Source organism: Sturnira hondurensis, unplaced genomic scaffold, assembly GCF_014824575.4.
Source record: "Sturnira hondurensis isolate 20B ecotype Veracruz unplaced genomic scaffold, ASM1482457v3 Scaffold0002638, whole genome shotgun sequence".
Taxonomy (NCBI): Eukaryota; Metazoa; Chordata; class Mammalia; order Chiroptera; family Phyllostomidae; genus Sturnira; species Sturnira hondurensis.
In genome coordinates, this window is record NW_028075269.1 from 9,890,472 (window position 1) to 9,916,837 (window position 26,366).

Below are 26,366 nucleotides of genomic sequence, written 5' to 3' on the forward strand. Positions count from 1 at the left end.
ATTTCTCATCTCCAAAATCTTTTCTGGAGACACCATTGTACCATAGGATAATCTGACACCATGTTAAAGTGGAAATAAAGTTATTATAGCCAGATTTTATTGTCTTACAGTCTTGCTAATAATTAAAAAGATTCACAATACCCTCTTCCCTATGTACATTAGCTTTACAAAGATGGAAAGATTTTTTATTAAATATTTTATTTATTTATTTATTTATTTTAGAGAAAGGGGAAGGGAAGGAGAGAAGAATAGAAATATCAATGTATGGTTGCCTCTCCTGTGTCCCCGGCTGGAAACTGGCCCGCAACCCAGGCATGTGCCCTGATTGGGAATCGAACCAGCGACCCTTTGCTTCACAGGCCCGTGCTCAATCCACTGAGCCACACCAGCCAGGGCTTAAGATGGAACATTTTTGTATTTTTCTGAAATTCTCACAAATTTTACAAAAATATACATTTTATAAACATGAATTCATTAATTAAATACCATGTTGAGTCTTTCTTGAAGTTCCTGAAATTTTTGTTCTTTAATTGTTAAACTGATGTTTTCTTCTCCCATCTTATGTTGCCATGTGACTTTGGACTTTATCAAGTCTGAGGTTACTTTTTCTAGTTCCTTCACAAAAGAAACATGAAAGAAAACTTGATATATACATTTCATCAAAGCAAGGTACTATTCTGACAGTTTTCAAGTCCATTTTTAAACCTATCAGTATCATTTACTATACTCTATATATCAAAAGAACACCACTAGTCCATCAAGGTGTATTTCTCCTAGTTCCATTGCAAGACAATTAGCCAAGGTGAGAACGTTACTTGTGACTATGGAATAGGCAAACACAATGACACAGGGATAGAATGCATGATATTGCTCTTAAAAAGAGTGCACTGACTAAACACACTAATAAACCAGATGTAGGATATTTTTCTTCACTACTTGTCCAACAAAAATCTCCCAAAATAGAGGTGATAAATTCCCAAATTCATTAGCATCTAATAATAAAAGATTTGTGTAAGAAATAATTACTACATAATGTGATTAGTGCTTATTATGGGAATGCAGAGAAGCATGAAGAACACAGTTGGCTGAGGACATCAAGAAGGCATTACACAGAAAAGTGGTATCTGAACTGAGTTTTTAAAAGATAATTTGCAAAAAAGACAAAAAAGGAGCAGACATTTCAAGCAAAAAGATTCTACGTGCACGAAGGTATAGAAACCTGAAAGAGCGTGGTTATTTTTCAGGAAAACAAAACTAATATGATATGGCTAGAATATGTTATGTTATGGGTAAGGGGGAGGAGTCCAATGTTGGTAATTGTGGTCAGAAATAATGCAGGATTCAGATACTGAAAAGGATCTGTAAGCCAAACTAGAGTTTTAATTTTATCCCAGAGCCAATGAGGAAAAAACCATTGAAAGATTTAGAACAATGTAAAAAGATTTGCATTTTAGAAAAATAACTCTGGCATCATAGTAAAGGATAGAATTGAAGAGAATATAAAAGAAGTCTTAATTTGTGAAGTCACATATCCAGTGAGTTTAACAGATACCACCAAACACATTAAAATCCTGAAATAAACCATTAAAAACCTTCTGAATTGGTGTATATTACTGCACTGCTTTTCTCTGAATGCTGACTATATTAAATACTCAAGGGTCTGATTTTCACATTCTCGACTACATGACATCTGAATTCCCTTTGAATGTTAGGACCCCTACAATATAAAGGACCACTGTCCACTAGAGAAGCTGGAAATGCCAGCTTTACAAGCAGGACACCAGGCTCTGCTAACCAGACGCACCTGTCTTGGATATTAAACCAGGAATTATAACACAAAAGAACAAGAACTGCCACAAATCCATCTGTTGGTAGACAGCAGGCACAGTGCTAGGAACTTCAAACTTGTGTGGACAAGAGTGATACCGCTGCAGCAGTAATGGCCCCTGCCGCGGTCGGCAGCAGTGTACAAGCTGCAGTGCACAGCACCCCGCCATGGAAGCTGCTGTGGCACTGTGGTCTTGGACAATGCACACCTTCCCTTGTTTCTGACCACTGTCCAAGACTGCAATGACTAACATCCAAATTCCTTTACTGACAAAATCATCTTACAGTTAAGAGAGTTGACTAATATACATAAAATTTTAAAAGGCTGTATTTAAGAACTGAATAATGATAAACAACTCTTGTAGGATAAAAAGGTGGTTCAGCAGGGTAGTGAAATTATAGGGAATTTTTATTTTCCTCATTGTGCTGATTAGTATCTTTTTTTCTAAAATATGCATATTCCTCCTGTATCAGTTTTTTTTGTTTTTTTAAAGATTTTATTTATTTATTTATCTTTAGAGGGGAAGGAGAGAGGGAGAGAAACATCAATGTATGGTTACCTTTTGTGCATCCCCTGCTGGTAGTTAGCCTGCAAGGAACCGGCCTGCAACCCAGGCATGTGCCCTGACTGGGAAGCGAACCGCAATTGTCTGGTTCACAGGCCCACGGCTCAATCCACTGAGCTACGCCAGCCAGGGCTCCTGTATCAGTTTTTAAAATGGTACTTAAAGCTATGGGGGGGGGAGGGCTATGGAAACAGGTGCAACCACTTAAAGTTATCAGTTAAAAAAGGGAAGATGAACACACAATACAATACAATATACAGATGACTATTATAGAATTGTATATTTGAAACCTATTAATTTTACAAACCAATGTTGCCCCAATAAATTCAGTAAAAATTTTAAAAGTAAAAATGAAAAATAAACCCTTAAAAAGAGAAGATTGCAAATGAGTTCCAAAGAACACCAACATTCATGGATTAGAAAAACAGCTAGTAAAGAGGGCTGAGAAGTACAGTCAACCGAGGTAGGAGAAAAACTGAGAGAGTGAGGTATCAAGGAAGCTGAGAAGGAGCAGTAGACAACGGGGAGTTCTACATGTTACGGCCTCAGCCACCCAAAGGGGAACTCGCCTGATTATCTCTCAACCCCTATTTCAAAATCTAGGACAAGGGACTCATTGGTCTTAGTTCACATATCCCCTTTAGAAATGAACACCAGATAAAGTAACTGCTGAAGTAGCCACACAGGTCAAGAAGTAGGGCTTTATTCTCAGAAAAGCAGGCAGACAAATTAATGTCTGGTACAAAGGGAACAACCAGCACGAAGTGAGTAATGAAGGAAGTCTGAATGAAGGAGGTAGGCCTTGGAGAATCAGAAGAATATTCGTTCGATTTGTTCTCCATTTGTCCCTCCTGATTCTTTCCACCCTTTCCCCACACTGCTCTGTGCCCTGTGTGGCTCCTGGTCGGGTTCAATCTGTGGGAGGCACCAGTAAATCAATATACTGAAAAGAGAGAGAGACTGAAGTACTTCCCCAACAGGACTATAAATTAGGAACACCTTTACCAAAGGTCACAGCTTCTGAATCGCACTTCTACAGCTGTGCCTACAGCTCTCTAGCTTCCAGCATCTGCTCACCTCCCCTGCCCCTTCAGGGCTAGATGGCATGTCATTCCCCCACTGCTTCTGTCCCCAAGTGCTTTACTACCACACCACTTTTTGGTTTCTCTTAACTCTGCCCACAACTTTGTAAAGAGCTTCTTTGTCAAACTTTTTTCAACAACCCATTCCAGTGTGCTGTTTACCTGCCTCAATCCTATTTAATACAAATGAACTGAGGAAAGGCATTTCAAGTAGGGATAGGGGGTATGGATAAAAATGAAGGCAAAAAGGCAAAGAGGATTAAGAATTATAATGGCAACTAAAATGTGCAGTTAAATAGATTCGAAGTTGCTTGTTAGAAAGTAGTAAGAAACAATTTGACAAAATGTAGAATGAGGCCAGGCCATGAAAGCTCTGGAAAGCCAATTAAAGAAGGCTGGGACTAAATCAACACATTTCACATCTTAAACTCACACAATGTTATATGTCAATTATATCTCGGTAAAGCTGAAACATTTTGGGGCTTGATTTACAGGCAAAGAAGAACTGTTCAATCTATCATTCCTTCTACATATATTAAGTATCTAGCATATGTCAGGTGCACAGAAGCATCACATTAAACTAGCAACTTAGTAAAGTTAGTCTGGCAAAAAGAGTGAGTAAAAACTAGAAAAAGAGCACTGGCTAACAGGACATTTTTTTAATCCAGGCATGAGATGATGAGTGTCTCTACTATTGAGAAATAGAGCATGAAAACATGAGATATTCTAAAGGAAGATATCATCTAGTAGACAAAGGGAATGAAGGAAAAAGATGATTCCAGAGTGTCTAGTGAAGCTAGAAGAAAAAACAGACCATAAAATGTGAAAGAGAGAAGCATAAAAGTGAAAAGGGCATGGAAAGTCTGCTTCACTAATGAAATAGATAAAAAATGTATTTAAGACAGTAAGTAACAAGAGAACAGCAATGTTCTGATACCAACTCTTAAGAAAGCCAAAAAGCATCGATCATTAAGCTTGAGACACACAGACTGTCACTGTTCTCAAAAAGAAGATCCTTCATTCATGTTTTTTCAAATTATAAAAGGTTACCTGTGACCCATTCCTCCAAGTGTAGTTTCAACCTACCAGAGATGGTTCGTTCACCTTCATAAGCAGCAGGATGGCTTCCTTTGAAAGGCGAGTTGTATGAATTCGAAAAGGGGGGTTAGGGATGGGGAGAATAAAGAATCGATCCAATACGTGCCCTGTTGACCCTAGAGCCACAATAAGTTATAAAAGGAGATGACCTAGAGGCAGTTGAAAATACAGAACTGGAGACTAGGACAAATCCGAGACTGGAAATATAAGTATGAAGTCATCCACATGAAGTGAATGACTGAATTAACAAGTTTGAGCTAACTGAAAGAGAAAAAAAATATGAAAAAAGAAGAACAGAGATCTTAGAATAGAGATTTAGAAGAATGAGAGAGAAAAAAGATAATCAGAAAGCCAGAAAAATTTATTTGTACCAAAAGACCCTTTTATAACATCTATGTGAATTATCACATAGATGTTATAAAATTAATACATTTTATATTTTAAAAACTTATCACTGTGTACAAAACACAACATTCTGTAATGAAAAACAAAAAATGTCAGTATGAGTTACAATGAGATGATCTGAAGAAAACAGTTTGGAATGAGCTAGTCATTGTAGAAATAGACCACAGTTCAAGCATGAAAGGAGAAAGAGCAATTGTTGATGGGTCAGACAGAATTTCAGACTTATCCTGTCTGATAAGGAGTTCAGACACAAATGAGGTTATCTTTCAGTTGTCTTGAAATTTTCGCCTATCCGAATAAATAACCCACCTACAGAAAAGCTGAATCCTTCAAAACTGCCTTAATTTTAACCTCATTATATCTGTAAGCAAGATCCCATAAATTTCTATAGCATGTTAAACTTTCTGAAGTACTTTTCTATGTATTTATTTTATATGTATTACACATATACAAACAGGGAAAGCAGGTATCATTATACTCATGTTGCAAAAGAGAATACAAAGGGGAAAAAGAGAAAAGCAACACCAGTGTGGCCTGGTCACATACCTCCTTGGGATGGCTACAACTAAAAGGTTTAGTTGTAAAAAAACAGTAAAGTGATGAGCTAAGATAAGCAGAATAAATGAGAAACACCATGCAAGAATTATGTGCAGGAATGAGTCAATGGATTGGGTGAAGTTGTGGGGACTGAAGGACAAGAGGTAAAGAAAATAGATTTGGGATAATCAGACTTCCAGCCAAGATGGAGCTATAGGTGGCAACACTGTGCCTTCTCACACAACCAAATTTAAGGACAACAAAGATTTAGAAACAAAAACACAACCAGAACAGAAAGAAAATTGAACTCTGACAACAAACCATTCATCCAGACCAGTAAGAGGGGTGAAGTCAAGAGGCCAGCAGCAAGGGGTCAGCACAGGAAGAACCAGTGGTTGGCAGACTGGAGAGCGCAGGCACCACGGGAAGGAAACAAGCAAACCCAACCCAGTAAGGCTCGCAAGGCGGTTGGCTGACCCCGGACACACATTCTCGAGCAGAAAAAAATGGGCAAAATAGGCAGTGTGACAAACCGTGCAACCCAGGGCCCTAGCAATGGGAAATAAAGCCTAAAAGTACTGATTGAAAAAACTTGTGGGGGTGGAAGTGCCCGGAGAGACTCCCGGAGAGTTTGTTGGAGGGACCCACAGGGTCCTAGAACATACACAAATACCCACCCAGGAACCAGCACCAGAAGGGCTCACTTCACTTGTGGGATGCGGCAAAGGGGACTGAAATGCAAGAGAAAGCAGAGCAAGTGCCATTGTTCTCTCTCTGACCCCGCCCCCACATACAGCATCACAACCCAGCAACTGGGCTGACTGTGTTGCCCCACCCTGGGGAACACCTAAGGCTCCACACCTCACTATGTAGCAGGCAGGACCAAACCAAAAAATTATGGCTCAAACACAAGAACAAATCAAATCCCCAGAGCCAATACTTTTAAGTGATCAAGAGATAGCCAACCTATCAAATGCACAGTTCAAAAACACTGGTGATCAGGATGCTCACAGAAATGGTTGATTTTGGTCGCAAATTAGATGAAAAAAAATGAAGGCTACACTAAATGAAATGAAGGAAAATGCACAAGGAACCAATAATGATGGAAAGAAAACTGGGACTCAAATCAATGGAGTGGACCAGAAGGAAGAAAGAAACAACCAAACAAAAGAAAAAAGAAACAAGAATTCAAAAAAATGAGGAGAGGCTTAGGAACCTCAGGACATCTTTAAACGTTCCAACATCCGAATTATAGGGGTACCAGACGGGGAAGAGGAAGAGCAACAAGTAGAAAACTTATTTGAACAAATAAAAAAGGAGAACTTCCCCAGTCTGGCAAAGGAAATAGACTTCTAGAAGTCCAGGAAGCTCAGAGAGTCCCAAAGAAGGTGGACTCAAGGACGAACACACCAAGATACATCATCATTACATTAGCCAAGATTAAAATGAAGGAGAGAATTTTAGAAGCAGCAAGAAATAAGGGGACAGTCACCTACAAAGGAGTTCCCACCAGACTGTCAGCTGATTTCTCAAAAGAGACCTTACAGGCAAGAAGGAGCTAGAAAAAAAGTATTCCAAGTTATGAAACACATCCAAGATTACTCTATCCAGCAAAGTTGTCATTTAGACAACTTTGAAATGTCAGTTGTCATTTCACAGCTGATAGCAGTAAGAGTTTTTCTAGGGACAATGAGCTCCTCAAGGTAAGGAACCATGTTTCATACTTATACCATAGCACTGTAATACACTCAGGGATGTAGAGGAACTAAAAATTATGATGAACATAAGAACACAAGAGTTACGAATATGATATGAAAAAACATGTAACTTATCTCTACCTAACATAACAGTTGATAAAACCGAAGATACATTATTCAGCATAAAGTAAATGGCAATAAAAATACTTGATAAGAACAGTCACTGACAGCCAACAGACTACTGTTAAAGACATAAATATTCATAGTTCATTTGCAGAATTACATAGTATAATGCTGAGAGTTTCATCACTGACTGAACCAGCTGCCTTCACTTTGTTTCTGGTTTAAACTTGAACAGACCAGTGCAGTTTTCTTACTGATAATAGAGAAATAAAGTTTAGTAGGTTATAAATCACTAGCGTTATGTTAACTTTAAAAGAAAAGCATACTTTTTGTTGTAATAAACTGTTGTAATTAAGAACCCTAAATTTGTGAACTTAAAATAGGTTAATTCTGCCCTGGCTGGTGTAGCTCAGTGGACTGAGCACGGGCCTGTGAAGCAAAGGGTCACCGGTTCGATTCCCAGTCAGGGCACATGCCTGGATTGCAGGCCAGTTCCCAGCAGGGGACCCACGAGAGGCAACCACACATTGATGTTTCTCTCCCACTCTTTCTCCTTTCCTTCCCCTCTGAAAATGAATAAATATAAATATTTTTTAAAAAATAGGTTAATTCTGCATTGTAAGTGCAGTTCCAACAATATGCTAGAAAACAATTACAGAAATACAGCAGTATAGTAAAATATTACTCTAGTTAACAAGCTATGTGGTCTTTGACTTAATATACTTATGTAACAAAAAATTTTATAGGTTTTATGATTTTTACCCTGAATAAAAATTCAAAATATAGGATAATAGTTAAATGAACTATGGGTACAAAAGCATATAAAAATAAATCTAGTAATTTCAGCAATTAGCTTAACTTCTGAAAATTTTAAGTTTTAACTCAAGAGAAAAATACCTGTTAAAGGATCTCAAAGCTTTGATCTCAACCCAATTTTGAGGATGTTTAACTAATATTTATATCACTATTCATTATTTAGTCAAACATCCTCTGAGCAATAAAAAGAAATTTTTTATATTGAAGTGATTCTATTTTTTATTTTTTTAAAGATTTTATGTATTTATTCTTAGAGAGAGGGGAAGGGAAGAAGACACACGGATCAGTTTGCCTCTCACACACCCCCAACTGGGGACCCAGCCACAACCCAGGCATGCACCCTGACCAGGAATCAAACCTGAAACCTTTCAAATCTCAGGCTGGCACTCCATCCACTGAGCCTCACCAGCCAGGGCTGATACTATTTTTTTAAATAAGACACCAATATTTTGTTTAATATCATGTATCCTTGTTTCTAAACACTAGTTTTCCAGCTGCTCTTTGTGCACTAAAATGAAAACTTTTAAGAGAAAAATTGCACCAATTTTTTCCTTTACATTGGGTTTTCCTAAAGATACAGCAGTATGAAATAAACATTTAAACAACTTGGACAGTAAATTATTACACTGTTTGTTTTATACTAGTGATCTTTTCTAGGTCCACCTCTAGGACACAATGTCCTGTTGATAAAATACAATTAAGCTGAGGTATATGGCTGAAACTTATGTTCATATAAAGTGGCACACAATTCTCTGAATTAATAAGGGAGGATAGGTTTTCTGAAAGTTTTTTCTTCTGTCAAGGTTACAAAACATAACAAACTGCTATGTCTTACTACATTTTTCAACTACTAAAAACATGGAGGTGTTGTGATCAACCAAGTTTCATAGGAGATTCTCTAAAATGCATAAATTCCTGTTATAATAATTGTTATGAAACAAGAGAGAAGTGGGAAGGGCAGGCAAGGGTGAAAACCCACTATATGACTGACAAAAGTAAAAACTAATCATTTCTTATGTCTTTCTTTTTCTCTTACATATTAATTACTTAATCTTAAGAGCATAATAAATTAAAATCAGAGACCTCCACGAAATGATTCTCTGCTGAAAATATGCTTGTGATTTTATAGCCCTAATAGCTTTTAAATATCCTGACTTTTAGTGTTGTCTGTTTTCTAACCATTTTATTCAGAGCTGTTAGTGTAACAAATAAACAGCACATGCTTTGATCTTATTAAATTACAACTTATAGTTCCTCGAGTCATAAATATTGTGCCCTTTTCTCCTTTACCCCTCCTTTTCTGGTATGGGGTAGTCTGTTAAATATCACCATCTCCTTGAGTGCTCTGACGTTTACTCAGACAAATAGCAGAGTTTATGAATGCTGCTCACAGATAGGATCGGGAATTCTTCATGCTGGCCACAATAGTGAACCCAGATTCAGAACTGTAATACCTCATTTAATGTAACAACTAAGTTTGGTCTGCTTAAATCTGCTCCACAAAAAAAACAGAATTCCATCTTACCACAAACCAATCACTTAACTGCTCTGGACAAAATCATAAAACAGTATAAAAGAAAAATAAAAATTATCTCTGGGGCAATTAATGATTAAAAGTTTTAAATTAGTGCTATAACCAATGTTACTAAACTTAATTGGCTTCTGAAAAAGAATCAAAACAGAAAAGAATGTTTTCTAAAGTTAAAAATCAAGACTACATTTAAAAATACAAAATATAACAAAAAATAAAATAAATTTTTGAAATAGAAAAACTATAAAGAGAAATTAACATTTTATGTTTAATTAAAATTTTTTCCTGTGCTTTACAGCATCACATCTTTGATTACTTGGGCAAACCATATCTTCTTAATACTAAAAGAGCTAAGTTTTACTTCCAAAAAATAAATAAGTAAAAATACAAAATATAAAACTATTGTACTTAGAATGTCTAAAATATTAAACACTGGCTGTAAATATATGTGTGTGTATGTATATATATTTCTCACCCTTTCAGCTACTTGGATTTGGAACTTTTAAAAGTTTATAGACATTCTTCATCCTCTTTCATAAATCCACTAAGGGGATCTCTCCATGGATTTACATGAGCCTCATCTCCATCCACCGGACGGTCTCAAACTATACATTCAAAATACAATAGTCTATTATGTTACAGTGAAACATTTGTCTTTAGTAAAAATAAGAACACATAATTTAGTATAGAAATTTATGAGATATAATCTTTTCATAATGTAAAAACTAACTGGATATTTTCATATAGTCACCAAAATGCATGATTACTTAATCACTTAAGTTATTGATAAAACTACTAAATAAAAAAATAAATGAACTTAAGAGATAGCACCGAAACATGCTTATTCATAGCTACTCAGTGAGTATTTAGCATTTCAAGTTTTTTTTTTTTTTTGGTAAAAATAAGTGGTCCTAAGTGTTCTGATTTGAGACTAGAAACACATTTTTCAAATTACTGCTTTTCCCCCTTTATTTAAAAGAGTTATCATTAGCCCTGGCTGGTGTAACTCAGTGGATTGAGCGCAAGCCCGGGAACCAGAGGATCACAGTTTGATTCCCAGTCAGGGCACACGCTTGGGTTGCAGGCCAGCTCCCAGCAGGAGACACACGATACATTGATATTTCTCTTCCTCCTTCCCTTCCCCACTAAAGATAAATAAATAAATCTTTAAAAAAGAGTTATCGTTAATATTCTACGATGTGAACAAAAAGAAATGTTAAGATGGTGATCACAAGTTCAAGTGTTTCTGACTGAACAGCTATGAACAATAACTTCCATGACCCACTCCTTGGGTTCAGTTAATTTATTAGAGTGGCTCACAGAACTCAGGAAAACACTTACATTTACCAGTTTGTTAAAGGATATATTAAGGATACAGATGAACAGCCAGATGAAGAGATACACAAGGTGAGATCTGGAAGGATCTCAAGCACAGGAGCTTTGGTCCCCATGGAGTTTGGGTGGGTACCCTCCCAGTAAACAGATGTGTTCACCAACCTGGCAGTTCTCCAGAACCCATACTATTGGGATTTTATGAAGGGTTCCTCACACAGGCATGATCAATTATTAACTTGATTTCTAGCCCCTCTCCCCTCTCTGGAGAAGTGGGTAGTGTGGAGGAGCAGGGCTGAAAATTCCAAGCTTCTGATCATGGCTCAGTCTTTCCATTGATCAGCCCCATCCAGGAGCCCACCCAGAGTCACCTCATTAGAATAAAAAGGGCTCCTAAATGCTCTTATCACTCAGAACATTACAAGGGTTTTAAGAGCTCTGTGCCAGCAATTGGGGACAGAGGCCAATACATATATTTTCTACTACCTCATACTTTTCTATATACCAACAAAGGACAAGTCAAATTTGAAACTAAAAACACATTACCATTTACATTAGCAACCCACAAAATGAAATACTTAAAATACTAATGTAATAAAATACTTATAAGATTACTACAAGAAAAACTACAAAACCCTGATGAAAGATATCAAAGACCAAAATATTTATGGACAGAAAAACACAGTATTTTCAAGAGGTCAGCTCTTCCTACCTTAATCTTTCAATTCAATTCCATCCCCATCAAAATCCCAGCAAATCACTGTGGGCACCAGTAAACTGACTCTAAAGTTTATATGGAGGCAAACCCAGAATAGCTAATTCAGCAGTACAGGAGGACTGACACTACCCAACTTCAAGACTTACTATAATGCTACAGTAATGAAGACATCATGGTATTGGTGAAAGAAAAGACGATTAGATTAATGGAACAGAAATGAAGGCATAGAAATTAATCCACATAAATACAGTCAACTGATCTTTGACTAAGGAGCAAAGACAATACAATGGGGCCAAGATAATCTTTCAACAAATAGTGATGGAACTACTGGATATTCATATGCAAAAAAAAAAATGAATCTAGATAATCTTACACCCTTCACTAAAATGAATTCAAATGGCTCATCTAAGTGTAATAATAAAACTATAAAACTCCTAGAAAATAACACAGGAGAGAATCTAAATGACTTCACATATGACAATAACTTTTTAAGTACAATGCTAAAGGCATAATACAACAAAAGAAATAATTGATAAGACAGACTTCATTAAATTAAAAACTGATCTGCAAAGACAATGTCAAGAGAAGAAGAAAACAAACCAGAGCAGAATAAAATATTTATAAAAGACACATCTGATAAAGAATGATTACCCAAATTATAGAGAGAACTCTTAAAACTCAACAATAAGAAAATGAAAAACCCAATTAAAAGTGGATAAAAGATCTGAACAAAGTTTCTTCTTTAGTGAGGTCATATGAAAAGATACTCAACAGTATATGTCACTAAGGAATTATAAATTGATCAAAACAACAACGAGATACTCCTATACACCTATTAAAATGGGCAAAATCCAAAATATTGACAACGCCAACTGCTGGCAAAGATGTGGAGCAAAAGGAACTTTCATTCATTGCTGGTGGGAACGCAAAATGTGCAGCCACTTTGGAAGACAGTTTGGTAGGTATACAAAACCTAAACATACTCTTAATATAATTTCCAAGCAATCACACTCCTTGGTATTTATACAAAGGAGTCGAAAACTTATGTCCACACAAAAACTGTACACAGATATTTATAGCCATACTGATAACCGCCAAAATTTGCAAGCAACCAAGAAGTCCTTTAGTCGGTGAATGGATAAACAAACTATGGTACAGAAAATGGAATATTATTTAATAATAAAAAGAAATGAAGCCCTGGCTGGTGTAGCTCAGTGGATTGAGCGTGGGCCTGCGAACCAGAGGAATGCGGTTCGATTCCCAGTCAGGGCACATGCCTGGGTGGCAGGCCGGTTCCTTGCAGGCCAACTCCCAGCAGGGGATGCACGAAAGGCAACCATACATTGATGTTTCTCTCCCTCTCTCCTTCCCCTCTAAAGATAAATAAATAAATAAAATCTTTAAAAAAATAAAAATAAAAATAAAAAAAATAAAAAATAAAAAATAAAAAAAAAAAGAAATGAGCTATCAAGCCACGAAAAAAAAAAACATAGAGGAGCCTTAAATGCATATTACCAAGTGAAAAAAAGACAATCTGAAAGGGCTACATTCTGTATGACTCCAACTATGGAACATTCTGGAAAAGGCAAAACTGAAAACAACAAAGAGATCAGTGGTTGCCATGGGTCAGTGGGGAGGAAGGGATGAAAAAGAGCACAGATGACCTTCTATAATGCCCTGTACTATGATGATAGATACAGGGCACTAAGCATTGTCCAAACCCAGAGACTGTAGCACCAAGAGTGAACCCCAACATAAACTATGGAATGTGGATGACAATGAGCTGTAGTGCAGGTTCATCAGCTGTAACCAATGCATCATTCTGATATGAGAATGTCGACAATGGGAGAGACTACATGTGTGGGGACAGGGAGCATGTGGGAATTCTCTATAGTTCCCATTCAATTTTGCTGTGAAACTAAAACTGCTCTAAAAAGTAAAGTTTATTCATTTAAATAAGTAAGTAAAAATAGTGAAATTTGATATATGCATAAAGCTGTAAATGCTTGGGGTGAGTTTTTTCCCACTTTAAAAATAGAATCATTTAGAATCAAGATGAAAACACTGACCCCAAATTTAAATTTTCCTCAAATTAATGATGTATCAGAACATCATTCATATTCATCTTTTGACTCCCAAGTGTGTATTTTATAAATGGCTACTTGAGGTTTGCAGTGTAATCTTTTTTTTTAAAGATTTTATTTATTTATTTATCTTTAGAGGGGAAGGAGAGAGGGAGAGAAACATCAATGTACGGTTGCCTTTCGTGCATCCCCTGCTGGGAGTTGGCCTGCAGGGAACCGGCCTGCAACCCAGGCATGTGCCCTGACTGGGAATCGAACTGCGATCCTCTTGTTTGCAGGCCCGCGCTCAATCCACTGAGCTACACCAGCCAGGGCTGCAGTGTAATCTTTGAATAAAAAAGAAACTTCTCTTGCCCTAGCCAGGTGGCAAAAGAAGCATCGTCTTGTTGGTTGGAGCATCGTCTTATATACCAAAACACTGCAGGTTCGATTCCCAGCTGGGATGCATACAGAAGGCAACTGAGCAATGTTTCTCTCTCACATTGGTGTTTCTCTCTCCTTCCCTCTCTAAGATCAGTAAACATATTCTTGGGTGAGAATTTGTAAAAATAAATAAATAATTCTCTGTACTGAATCAATTAGCCTACTAGGAAACTAAATCCACATCTTTGACCTTACTAATGTTATACTCTAATCAAGCGTATACTCAGAATCCCAACAGGGAACAGATAGTAGACATAAATTAGGATAATTTGCAGATGGTTTATTTGCAAAGGTGTGGATACAATATAAAGAAACTGTAAGAAATGAGGCAAGCTTGAGGGACTAGCAGCAATGGAGCTGTCACCACCCCTGGACCCAAAAGCACAAGAGGAGGTGGAGGTTACTGAAACCCAGAGAGAGAGCATCATTTGGAGTAGGCCAACCTGAGAAGTAGTGATGTGTTAAGGGGTAGGGTCACCCTGAATTCATGTCACAGGGAGGGAACAGGGAGTATAAATATACAGGGTGGGGCAAAAGTAGGCTTACATGTGTGAGAACATGAAAAAGAGTTTTCTCTTATATTATTTATTAATTATTGTATTATTTTTCATACAAACAACTGTACACCTGCTTTTGCCCTACTCTGTATTTATATGCTCTCCTTCCTCCCGTCTCTTGCCCTGGCCCAACTCAACAAAAAGCCAGAAGAGATGGGACACTGATGCAATCTATCTAGGTAAGCCTTACAAGGAAAGAAAGAGGGGTGAGTCTGGATCTAGAGAGAGAAATGCATGATATTTTGTGCACCAATAAATTAAAAAACTACAAAGCAATTGGAGTTTTTAAATAAACATTTGATACTCAATAAGTGTTGAGTATGAAAGCATTTATTGAGGGTAAGAACAGGTATTTAATTCTCTAAGGGACAGAAAGGTGGTTCAAAGCAGTATTTCAGACAGAGCAGTGAAGGGAGGAGGGAAGAGGAAATAGGAAGCCATTCTCCGCAGAGAGAACATGGTCTTGCCTACTTCTTTCTCTCGTACCACTCTCCCCTTGTATCAGCAAGGATACTTTTAGTAGCAAGTATAGGAAAACTACACTGACCATATCCAAACTGGCTTAAATAAAACAGGATTTATTGGCTCCCATAAATGAAAAGTCTAAGAGGTAAGAAAGGATAAGGTCAGTCAATCCAAGGACAAAAACATCATCCAAGAACAAGGTTCTTTATACAATACCAATCTGGCATCCACACTGTCAGGTCCTTTTCAGCTTCTTATGGTTGTAGGATGACTGACAGCCACAGTGGGCTTACATTCTTTCTGGTTTATACCCACTACCTAAGGCCATTTGTCCACTCCTGAACCAATGGCTGTGGACAGAAGAAGTATGTTTATGGCCTTCTGCCAATTTAGGCCTCATCTCTAAGCTGGAGGCATCAAAATAAAAATATGGATGAGTTTAGGAAGGACAAAAGGGATATTGATGTTCAGTTAGCACCCAATAAATGTCCAATGCATTCCTTCACTTGTGATGCTCCAACCATATCATACTTTTTCTAGTTTCTCACATATTATACTAAACTCTTTCCTGCTTCAAGGCTTTTGCATGTGCTATTTCCCTTGCCTAAAACATTATTTTCTTCCCTTCTCCATCCCTTTACCTCCAATGAAATAACGTCATCTATTATAATGTCATTACATCCTTTACTTTTTCTTCATATAACTTATAACAGTTTTAAATTATTTAACCTATTTGATAGTTTTATGTCCAACTCCTCCATTGGGCTATAAACTTAAAAAAAGCAGGGCCATCTTTTATTTTCTCCATACCTGTATCCTCAGTGCCACATAATATTTGGCACATAGAGCCACTCAAATATTTTAATTAATTAATTAATTAATTACTATAGTAAGATTGACATATAATGAATGTCTATAGGCTATTGATGCCACCAGAAAAATGCATGCCACTGGTGACAAGTAAAACAATATTTCAAATACGTTAGAACAAATTCATTCATTACCTTTATTGGAATCAAAACAAAATTTTACAAATCTGTATTTATATTTAAAACATTTTATTTATAACAAAAATATACCCAACCTTTTTAGTACTATTTCATAAAGTGAATTATTTTAGCTTGTAGTTTTATTCAATAGTATAATGCTGTATCAATCATACCTTTTTCAAACTGCATATTTCAGATTCTTGTTTTCTATTTAAAGCTGAAAGTCTTTTGTTTAACTGTATTGCTTCCTGTACTGCAACATGAAAGACATTGAGGAAAATATTATATTCAACTTACATTTTAAGGAAAGTATCACTGACACAAAGAAAACAGCCTCAATTCAATGCTATGTATATAATTGTCACCAAATTTAAATAAAATTCACTAAACTGCCATTTATTACTACTAGTCTCAGTTAACTTCAATGTACTCATTATAAATATTAAGTTCATTTAAACATTTCCTACTAAATATATCAGTAAGTTTAAATAAGACAGCACCTACCATTTTGTTCTAACTTTTCATGATTCTCTTTTACCATTCCAAACTGGCCTGTTACTGTGGCATAGTACTTCTCAATTTCATTCAGTTGCTTCTGATGATCTTCTTTAGCCAAAAGATGTAACTGGACTTTTTGTTCCTATTTTAAAGAGTTGTTTTAAATATTATAGCTGCAAATACAGGAAAACTACACTGGCCCTATCCAAACTGGCTTAAATAAAAATGAGGATTGGCTTACATAATACCCACACATATACATATATGCACACATACATATTAAATGTATAAAAAGCTATTATTTTTAATAACTTGTTATTAACATAAATATGTCATTAAAAAGTACTGAGATACCACAGGGAGGATATGTTGAGACATTTCTAAATTTATGTAAAATTAAAGCACATTTTTTCCTATAACGAAATAGTCACATGATTGTATTTCCTTTTAGTTTCTTTTTCAAAAATCAACTTTTATTTATTGAAAAGTTAATTAATCCAGTCTAACATAAGCAATGTGGGGAGAATATTAAAGCAATACTTTTGGTAATTTAGGAAAGAATTTTTTTGCTCTAAATTTGCTGGCCTAATAATGATTTCATTATCAAAATCCAGATAATTTTTCTAAGATTAATTTTAATACATTGGCACCTTCTCAATGTATTAAAAATGGAATGATGAGGACAATATCTGTAAGTCACAGAGAGGTAATATAGTACAGTAAAAAGTCTATTTAAGCTGAGAAAGACAATTAGTAAAAATTGGATTCCACATATAATATGGGCCTCTACCGCTTTCAGCTAGAGGAGCTTGTTTTTCAGCATACTTAGAAATATGACTTTAAAGTTTAAAGAGAAATATTATTTTAATAGAATCATTGACATTTTTAAAGGTCTTGATCTTGACTCGGCATCAGCAGATCATTGATTGGTTTCACAACTTTCACTCATTTTTGCCACACACTTCAGCTTCTATGATGAGCAGTGACAAAGAACAGTGTAAGACCCATCAACCTACACTCAGTAATTGTTTTCTGAATGAATTATGTTCTCCTGTAGAGTTCCAACAGTAGAAATTTGTTAGATTTGTCTGGCTATCGGTCTCCTTTACCCAATAATACCACAACTTCAAGTGTTTACTTGAAATATTTTTTCCTTATTATGATCTAGTAAGACTAAAATTCAGGAGTCCTATTCTTCCCTAGTCAAGTGAAGGGCATATTACCCAAAATAAACCAAGATTTCTTCCATTTGAGAATTTAAATCTTGAGCAAAAAAAGCATTAACACTAAAGAAGTTCAGTGATGATTGATCCTATCCAGACTGATGTGAGACCTCTGTCCTGGGTTCCTTCATCCTGCTTCACAAACTCTGGAATTACCTTGGTCCCTGTTCATTCTCAAGCCCATTCTTCACTCTGATTTATTATGAGGACCTCCACTAAACCTCCATTTGCCTAAGTTAACCAGTGCTCCTTCATACAGCTAAAAACCAAAGTGCAGGCACTGTAGAATGGTCAGAAGATAGTGTACCTGTGTTTAAGTCCTACCTCTGTAGTTTAGTTGCTGTGTGACCTTAGGAAAATCACATATCTTGTCTTTAAAACAAAGACTCTGATAGCATCTCCCTCATAGGATTGTTGTGAGGATAAACTGAATTAACACAAAGCACTAAGAACAGAGACTGTCACATAAGAAGTGCACACAATGTTTTGTTATTATTATTCCTTAACTGATAAAAGTACCTTTATAATTTTAATTTTATTTTAAATAAGAATAGCCCTCTCAACTATTAATAAAGGTTTAAGCTTTATCTGACTATATTATCTTGGAAAATCTTATAATTTCAACTTTTTCAAAGATACTTTTAGGTGATAATATCAGTAATGATTATGATAGATCAGTTGAAAGCTTCTCACATATATCTACAGTTCTTCAAATTCACTACTTAATCATTTGAATTAATGGTGTAGCAGTTATAAAGTGAACAAAATGGCACGGGTACTGACCACCTGAGCTCACATGGCCTACCTGAGTAGTCACTGTTGTAACTAAACAATGAACAATAATGAACCAAATTTTATTCCCCTAAAATATGACTTAATTCTCTAATCCAGAGGCTTATATTCACCTTTTCATCAGATGTGTAGAAATCTCATACAATTTCACTAGAAACTAGTCTAAAGGCATTTTTTTCAATTAAAGGAATTTTTCAAATTTTCAATTCAAATCAATTTTTATATAGCCTCTATGAGAATACTGTCCCCTACACATTAACACAGGCTTCCCTAACTTTCAGTTTAAAAATGGTGGATCAAATAGGCTGCCAACACCTGCAAAGGTTAACAATCCTGGTACCTAACAATGCAGCAAAAAGCAAGTGATTTCATAGGAATTCTCTACATACAAAGAGTTCTAGCACATTAAAGTAATTTGTGATATACTCTATTCCAACATCCTTTGCTTGAGGTCAAAGTTAAACTTAATTTAAATGCTATTTCATTTGTTTGCATGACATAATTCTGATTTTCAAACACATTAGTCTGTGGCCACAATAAAAACTATAAAGACTTTGAAATCACATAAGCACCTACAGCTTATGTGCTTTATTAGCTAGACAGGCTTATATGGGATTGTTCATATATGTATTTTGTTGGGTGCCTGACAGGGAGATGAAGAGGCCAGTTGTCAAGTTGGCCACTAACTGCATGACTGTCAGCAAATAGTTTGAACTGTTCGGGAAATAGCAACAAAAAGTATATTGGTAACACCTTTCTGAGAAACCTAACATTTTAAAAATACAAATAAATTTCCCTGGCTGGTATAGCTCAGTGGATTGAGTGCGGGCCTGCAAAGCAAAGGGTTGGTGGTTCGATTCCCAGTCAGGGCACATGCCTGGGTTGCAGGCCAGGTCCCCAGTGGGGGTCGCAGGAGGCAACCACACATTGATGTTTCTCTCCCTCTCTTTCTCCTTCCCTTCCCCTATCTCCAAATATAAATAAATATAATCTTTTTTAAAAAAGGCCACTACTGTACCTCATTTCAAACAAACTTAAACTATGAAAATCAAAATTAGAGAAAGAAAAGATAGCATGTACAAAATTAGCAAGTAGCTCTGTGTATATATATAGATTACTTAAAAGCCTCCAGCTATTTAAAACAGGAATCACTTAAAAATAATATTTACATGCATTTGTTTAGAACTACATTAGTATAGCTGTTCATTTCCCCCTTTCTTCATTTCCTTATGGAGATCAATTTGAAAACCTTTTGAGATCAAATTAATTTCCCTTAAAATAAATAATGCATTATAAGTAAACTTTAAAGAAAAAGATAAAACAAAAATAAACTTTATATATTCTTCATTTCTAATTTTGTAACTTACCTTCATTTTCTTCAATTAAATCCAAAATAAAGCAATGGGCTTATACAATAGACTTTTTAAAAACTTATAGCACCTTTAAGAATATTTTACCTTTTCAGTCACAAATATAAATATACTCTACTTAAAAAATCTGAAGTTACACATACTCTGTATGTGTGTACAGATATACATAATACGTGTAATCACGAAGATTCTTTCTGGACAAGTCTTCAGTCTAAATATATTCTACTCTGAAAAAAATGTTGTAATTCAAAATCACATGAAAATTTTCAATACTGAAACTCTGGGTTAATTTAATAAAGAAAACTAAATTTTACATCAAAGTAAAAAGTATTTGCACAGCAAAGGAAACCATCAACAAAAAGGAAAGACAATGCACTGAATGGGAGAACATATTTGCCAACACATTTGATAAGGGGTTAATATCCAAAATTTATGAAGAACTTACAAAACACCACCAAAAAACATACAATTTGATTAAAACATGAGCAAAACACCTGAATAGTCACTTCTCCTAAGAGGACATACGGATAGCCAATAGGCATATGAAAAGATGCCCAATGTCACTAATCATCAGAGAAATGCAAATTAAGACAATGAGCTATCACCACACACCTGTCAGAATAGAATGGCTATCATCAATAAATCAGTAAACAAGTGTTGACAAGCATGCGGAGAAAAGGGAAACCTGGTGCCCTGCTGGTAGGAATGCAGACTAGTGCAGCCACTGTGGAAAGCAGTATGGAATTCCCTCGAAAAGCTAAGAATGAAACTGTCTTATGAACCAGCAATTCTACTTCTCAGAATTTATCCAAAGAAACCTGAAACACTAATTCGAAAGAATACGTACACCCCTATGTTCACTGCAGCGTCATTTACAATAGTGAAGATCTGGAAGCAGCCCAAGTGTCCATCAACAGGTAAGTGGATTTAAAAAGCTATGGTACATTTTTACAGTGGAATATTACTCCACCATAAAAAGGAAGGAAATCTTACCCTTTGTGACAGCATGGATGAACATGGAGAGCATCATGCTAAGTGAAATAAGCCAGTCAGTGAAAGACAAGTACCATTTTATTTCACTCATATGTGGAATCTAATGAACTAATAAGCAAAACAGAAAAAGACTCATAGAGAGCTAGCTGACAGCTGCTGGTGGGGAGGGTAAAGGAGGGTGAAAGGGTGAAACAAAAAAAAAGAGAGACAGAAAACTCATGGACATAGACAACAGTGTGGTGACTGCCAGGGGAAGGGATAGAGGGAAGCAAAGAAGGGTATAGGAGGGATAAATGGAGATGGACACAGACTGACTTGGTGTGGTGAATGCACAACAGTGTACAGATGATGTGTTATAGAACTGTACACCTGAAACCTGTTATGATTTTGTTAACCAGTGTCATCCCAATAAAGTCAATAAAAAGGAAAAAAACAGAAAAAGAAATCTTTCAGTCTTTTCTTTAGAAGAAAGGAATATACAAAATAAAATATAACCCGATAGTTGGATGTTTCTACTCCATTCATTAAGCCGCATTAGCTATTCAGTTACACAACACAGTCACCTAACACAGTAATCACAAGAACACACTGAAAAGCTTTTCATCAATGACCAAATCACAAAGACAGTTACTTTGATGCTCTCTGGTATGTTTTTATCATATTTTGCTGCATTCTTTTTATTGGTAATAATCAATACGATCATTTTTTCAAAAAAAGGTTTGGATACTTTACAGATAGAGGAACCTCTTGATTCATAATTGTGTTAATTTAGAAATATATCACCACCTCTACACAATAACAAGTTTACTGAATTCACAAAAGACAGAAACTTACTAGCAGTGAAGGGCTCACCAACAGATCATTAACTTCTTCAAAAGTTTCTTAAAACTATTTTTAAAACTATTTCTTTCAGCACTTTTAACCTTATCAATTGCTCCCCAAGGTCCAGCCTTGACAGTGACCAGCTTGCTTCCTGACTTGCCCATAGAGCCAAATAATATAAATAATGTACTGATTCAAACAAAATAAGGTTAACTGAATATTGCCTAGCACTTTGAATAGAGAAAAAGATCTGAATGACATAAAAATAAGGTAAAAAGAAGAGTGTAAGAATCTTGACAAAAAAAAGATTATTTTTAACTTTAAGATCAACTATCAAAAAACATACAATATTCTGCCAGAGTGGGCATAATAAATGCACATCTCAATATATAAGACGTTGAACTGCCAGAAAAACATATTGTAAGTATAACTCAAATATATTTTAGTAGGTTCTTAAGAGGCTATAATTCATACTAACAAAATGTTCACAAGTGACGAAAAACTACCACAAGTATACTGCATGTTTCCATGGGTTTATTTAGGATTATAAATATCTGATGAAATTTTAAAGTGGAATAAATAAAACACATTTTATGTTGCTTTTGATCTTTAACTTGTAGCCTTATCTCCCAGGTCAGAGGGCACATTATTCAATTTCACTATATTTTGTGTAAAACCACTGTAGCGTTGAAGATGACTTTCAGTACAAATGTCATGGTACTTAAAGCTAAACTGGAATCTAGTTTTTCAGCTTTTTAATTAAAATCATAGCTTAAAACAGTCTGACAATATTATCTTTATTCTTTCTAGCTGAACAGGGACAGAATTTTCACTCTTTTATTCAATCAAGCTTAACAATCTTTCTATGGCTCTTTTATTTTCTAACACACCAAAATAATTTCAAAAAAATATTTACTTTATGTTTTTGTATTAAATGTCTGAAGGATAATCTCTCATTTCTTACTCTTCATGTATATAATATATAAGACTTACTCAAAAACTAATTTTACTTGCCTTATAGTATGCTCCAAAAAAGGATGATTAAAATAGGGTAAACCCAGCAAAGAAGCCTTCTGAAGGTTTAAGTGGATATGGGAGAATTTTGCTTACTCATAAGTACAAAAATAAATCGTTCTGAATCAAATAGGGCTAAAAAGAGAATATCAAAGTAAATACTGCATAAAATGTTATTCTCTAAAAATGCAAATATTAACTCTTAATATACTATAGAAAAGGAATACACAAATAAACACTTGTTGAATGATAATGGGTGGGTACCATCCCCCAAGTGCTGTACTAAAATGTTACTTCATATTATTTTAATTCTTCAGGCTATAATTAATAACTCCACATTTGCATAAATAGCTAGAAAAGATATCAAAGCAGGTTTGATATCTTTTGATAAGAGGTTTTGCTGTTCTTATTTCTTTGCTGTTTTATTTTAATATAAGACCTCTACCAATAATATGGAAACTGTATTAAATGTATTTGATAACATGTAAACATTATGTAATCTGGAAATAAATTTGTAAAATAAATTAATTTAAGCTATATTTCAAACTGTAATTTAGTCTGGGAGTAGATATATATTTTGTAATTTCCTTACCATTTCACTCACTTTCTTCTGTAAAGAATATTTAGAAACCTTGGGGGAAAAAAGAACAAGAAAATCTCATTAAAACTCTTTATTTAGTTAAACTCCTCCTGATAATAAAACTGTATGCTATAAAATGTAGCATTTATCTTCCATGCACTATTTATTTCTAGTAACTTTTTTCTTTTCTTTTTTGTTTTTAAAGATTTTATTTATTTACTTTTAGAGAGAGGGGAAGGGAAGGAGAGGGAGAGAAACATCAATGTGCAACTGCCTCTCAGGTGCCCGCTACTGGGGACCTAGCCTGAAACCTAGGCATGTGCCCTGACTAGGAATTGAACCAAACACCCTTTGGTTCAGAGGCCCGCGCTCAATCCACTGGGCTACACCAGCCAGGGATCTAGTAACTTTTTTCAAAATATTATTCACCATAACTTTCTTCCTTAAAACAAAAACAATACATTCATTTATTTATTCAGTACATATTTAAGGAGCACCTACTATATGCTAGCCACTTTCCTAGGATCTTAGGATACAGTAGTGAACAAGACAAAGTTCCTCTCCTTAAAAAACTTTATATCCAGAGGGGATAGTGGTAGATGACAATAAAATACAAGTTAAAAGTACAGAAATTAACTACCAAGAAGACAAATAACAAGAAGGACTGTAAAAGGAACCTAGATGAGTTTGATATTTAATATCAGCTCTTCATTGAAGAAAATGTGATGAAAACATTAGGGATAGGGAAAAAGCATAGGGGATCAAGTTTTTTTAAACAAATCATCTCACAACCCAGAAACAGCAATCATTAATATTTTGGTTCCAATAGGTATTTTCTATGCGTTTGTACTTTAAAAGAGAGCCGGTGGGGAGAGGAATAGTAATATACGTACTATGTTGTACCCTATTCACCTAATATGTAACAAACCCCTTTCTATGACAAATTAACCTACAACCTAACTTTTTAAGAGTTATGTAGTATTCCACTATTTATACCATAGTCTACCAAATCACTTTAATTTTATATATATACCAAAGTTTTATGAAACTATTCCAAAATAAACAAGCTTGTACCAAGAGCTCTGTAGTTACTCATTTTAGTAGGATAAATTCCAAGAACTCCCAAGATTTGTTCATTTTTATACACTTTTAACAATTTTATATAGTCCTCCAGAGTAGTCAGCCAAGTTAAACCCCAACCAGCCGTGTATGAGTGCACATTTCCTGAAATCCTGATTGTATTTGTTAAATTTGAAGCAAAAAAAACACAATAATCACTTCATCTTTCCTATAAAATAAAATTTTTAGCACACTGCTTTGAACAAGCTGATAATTTTATTTCATTTTGGTGAAATGAATTATGTGTGATTGATTTCTTTAACAAATATTGAATGCTTACTGTCAGTTAAACATTGATATTATCTATTGATATAGACATTGGGGGTACAATATTGGGCCAAAAATATCTGTCCAGCTTAAATTCTGGGGGAGGTAGATATAACCAATATAAATAAAACATATTGTCTATTAAACATTGATAAGTGCTAAAGAAAAATAAAAGGAATTACACAGGGAGGCAGAGAAAGTCCTTTCTGAGAGGGCAACTTCGGAGTAAAGACTTAAGAGAAGGAAGCACATTCTAGCAAGTGCAAAGGCCGTAAGGTGGGGGAAATGTCTGGCATGTTCAAAGAACAGTAAGGAAGCCAGTCTGGCCATAACGGAATAAGCAAGGGGAGGAAAAGCAAAAGATGAGTTCAAAAGTAGGAGAGGGGGAAGTGGGAGAGCCATACCATTGCAGGTCTTGTAATGATACAGATTCAGGCTTGTATCCTGAGTAAGAAAGGAAGCCACTAAAGAGTTCTAATAAGCCTGACTTTCTTTTCTAAAGGAACACACTTTTATCTTAATGCTAGAGGAGGACAGAGGTGGAGGCAGAGACACCAATATAAACTACTGAAATAATCCCCATGAAAGAGGATGATGAAAGAGAGCTAGGATGTTAGTAATAGATACAGTGAGAGTGGTCAGATTGTGGATATATTGCAAAAAGGAAGTCAAATAAATCTGCAGCAGAAAAAAAAGGAGTTGTAATTAATGAAAAAAGACAAAGAAGTTGGTTTTCAGGAGAGGGAGATTTTAGGAACTTGGTGTTGAGCATGTCATATTTGAAATGTCTTTTAGACATCCAACAGTCAATCCAGGCTGGCTTTGAAGCTAACTTTGGAAGTCCTCTGCAGGAAGATCCCATTTTAAAAACATGAGACTGGATAAGATCAGCATATTTTTAAGGCTTACAGACAAAAGAAAAGTAAAAGGGTAGAGGTCATCTAGAAAAAAAATTTTTTTAAGAAAAAATTCAGAAGATGTTCACTCTAATCCTGAATTTACTGTCAGTTATCATGATGGTTAATTTTATGTGTGTCAACTTGACTAGGCCAAAATCTTATTTATATTTTTATCTCTTAAAATATATATATGTATATTTACTGAGAGAGAGAAGAGGAGGGGAGGGGAGAGGGGGTATCAGAGGGGAGGGGAGGGGAGGGGAGAGGGAGAAGGAAACGGAGAGAAAAACACCTGGCCCACAACCCAGGCATGTGCCTTGACTGGAACTTGAATCAGCAACCTTTTGGTTTGCAGGCCAGCTCAATCCACTGAGCCACACTGGCTAAGGCATAACTTCTGTAAATCATAAGAAAAAAAATTTACCTAGTGGGATCATTTTAAACTGCATATCTGAGGTATGATAAGAATCACTAAACTAAATAACTATATAAACTTTAAATAGGAAAGTTAAAACTCTATTTCTTGTTCCACCCATTTT

General features: G+C 35.5%; 1 protein-coding gene across 1 annotated transcript in view; it reads right to left on the reverse strand.

The window, feature by feature from the left end:
• Positions 1–26,366, reverse strand: part of CCDC73 (coiled-coil domain containing 73) — an 83,267-nt gene that overhangs the window by 26,171 nt on the left and 30,730 nt on the right. The window contains exons 6-9 of the mRNA XM_037040456.1: positions 23,555–23,593; positions 16,755–16,890; positions 16,424–16,503; positions 487–615 (exon numbers count right to left, since the gene is read on the reverse strand). Coding sequence (XP_036896351.1) covers positions 487–615; positions 16,424–16,503; positions 16,755–16,890; positions 23,555–23,593 — 384 coding nt within the window. The remainder of the gene's footprint in view (positions 1–486; positions 616–16,423; positions 16,504–16,754; positions 16,891–23,554; positions 23,594–26,366) is intronic.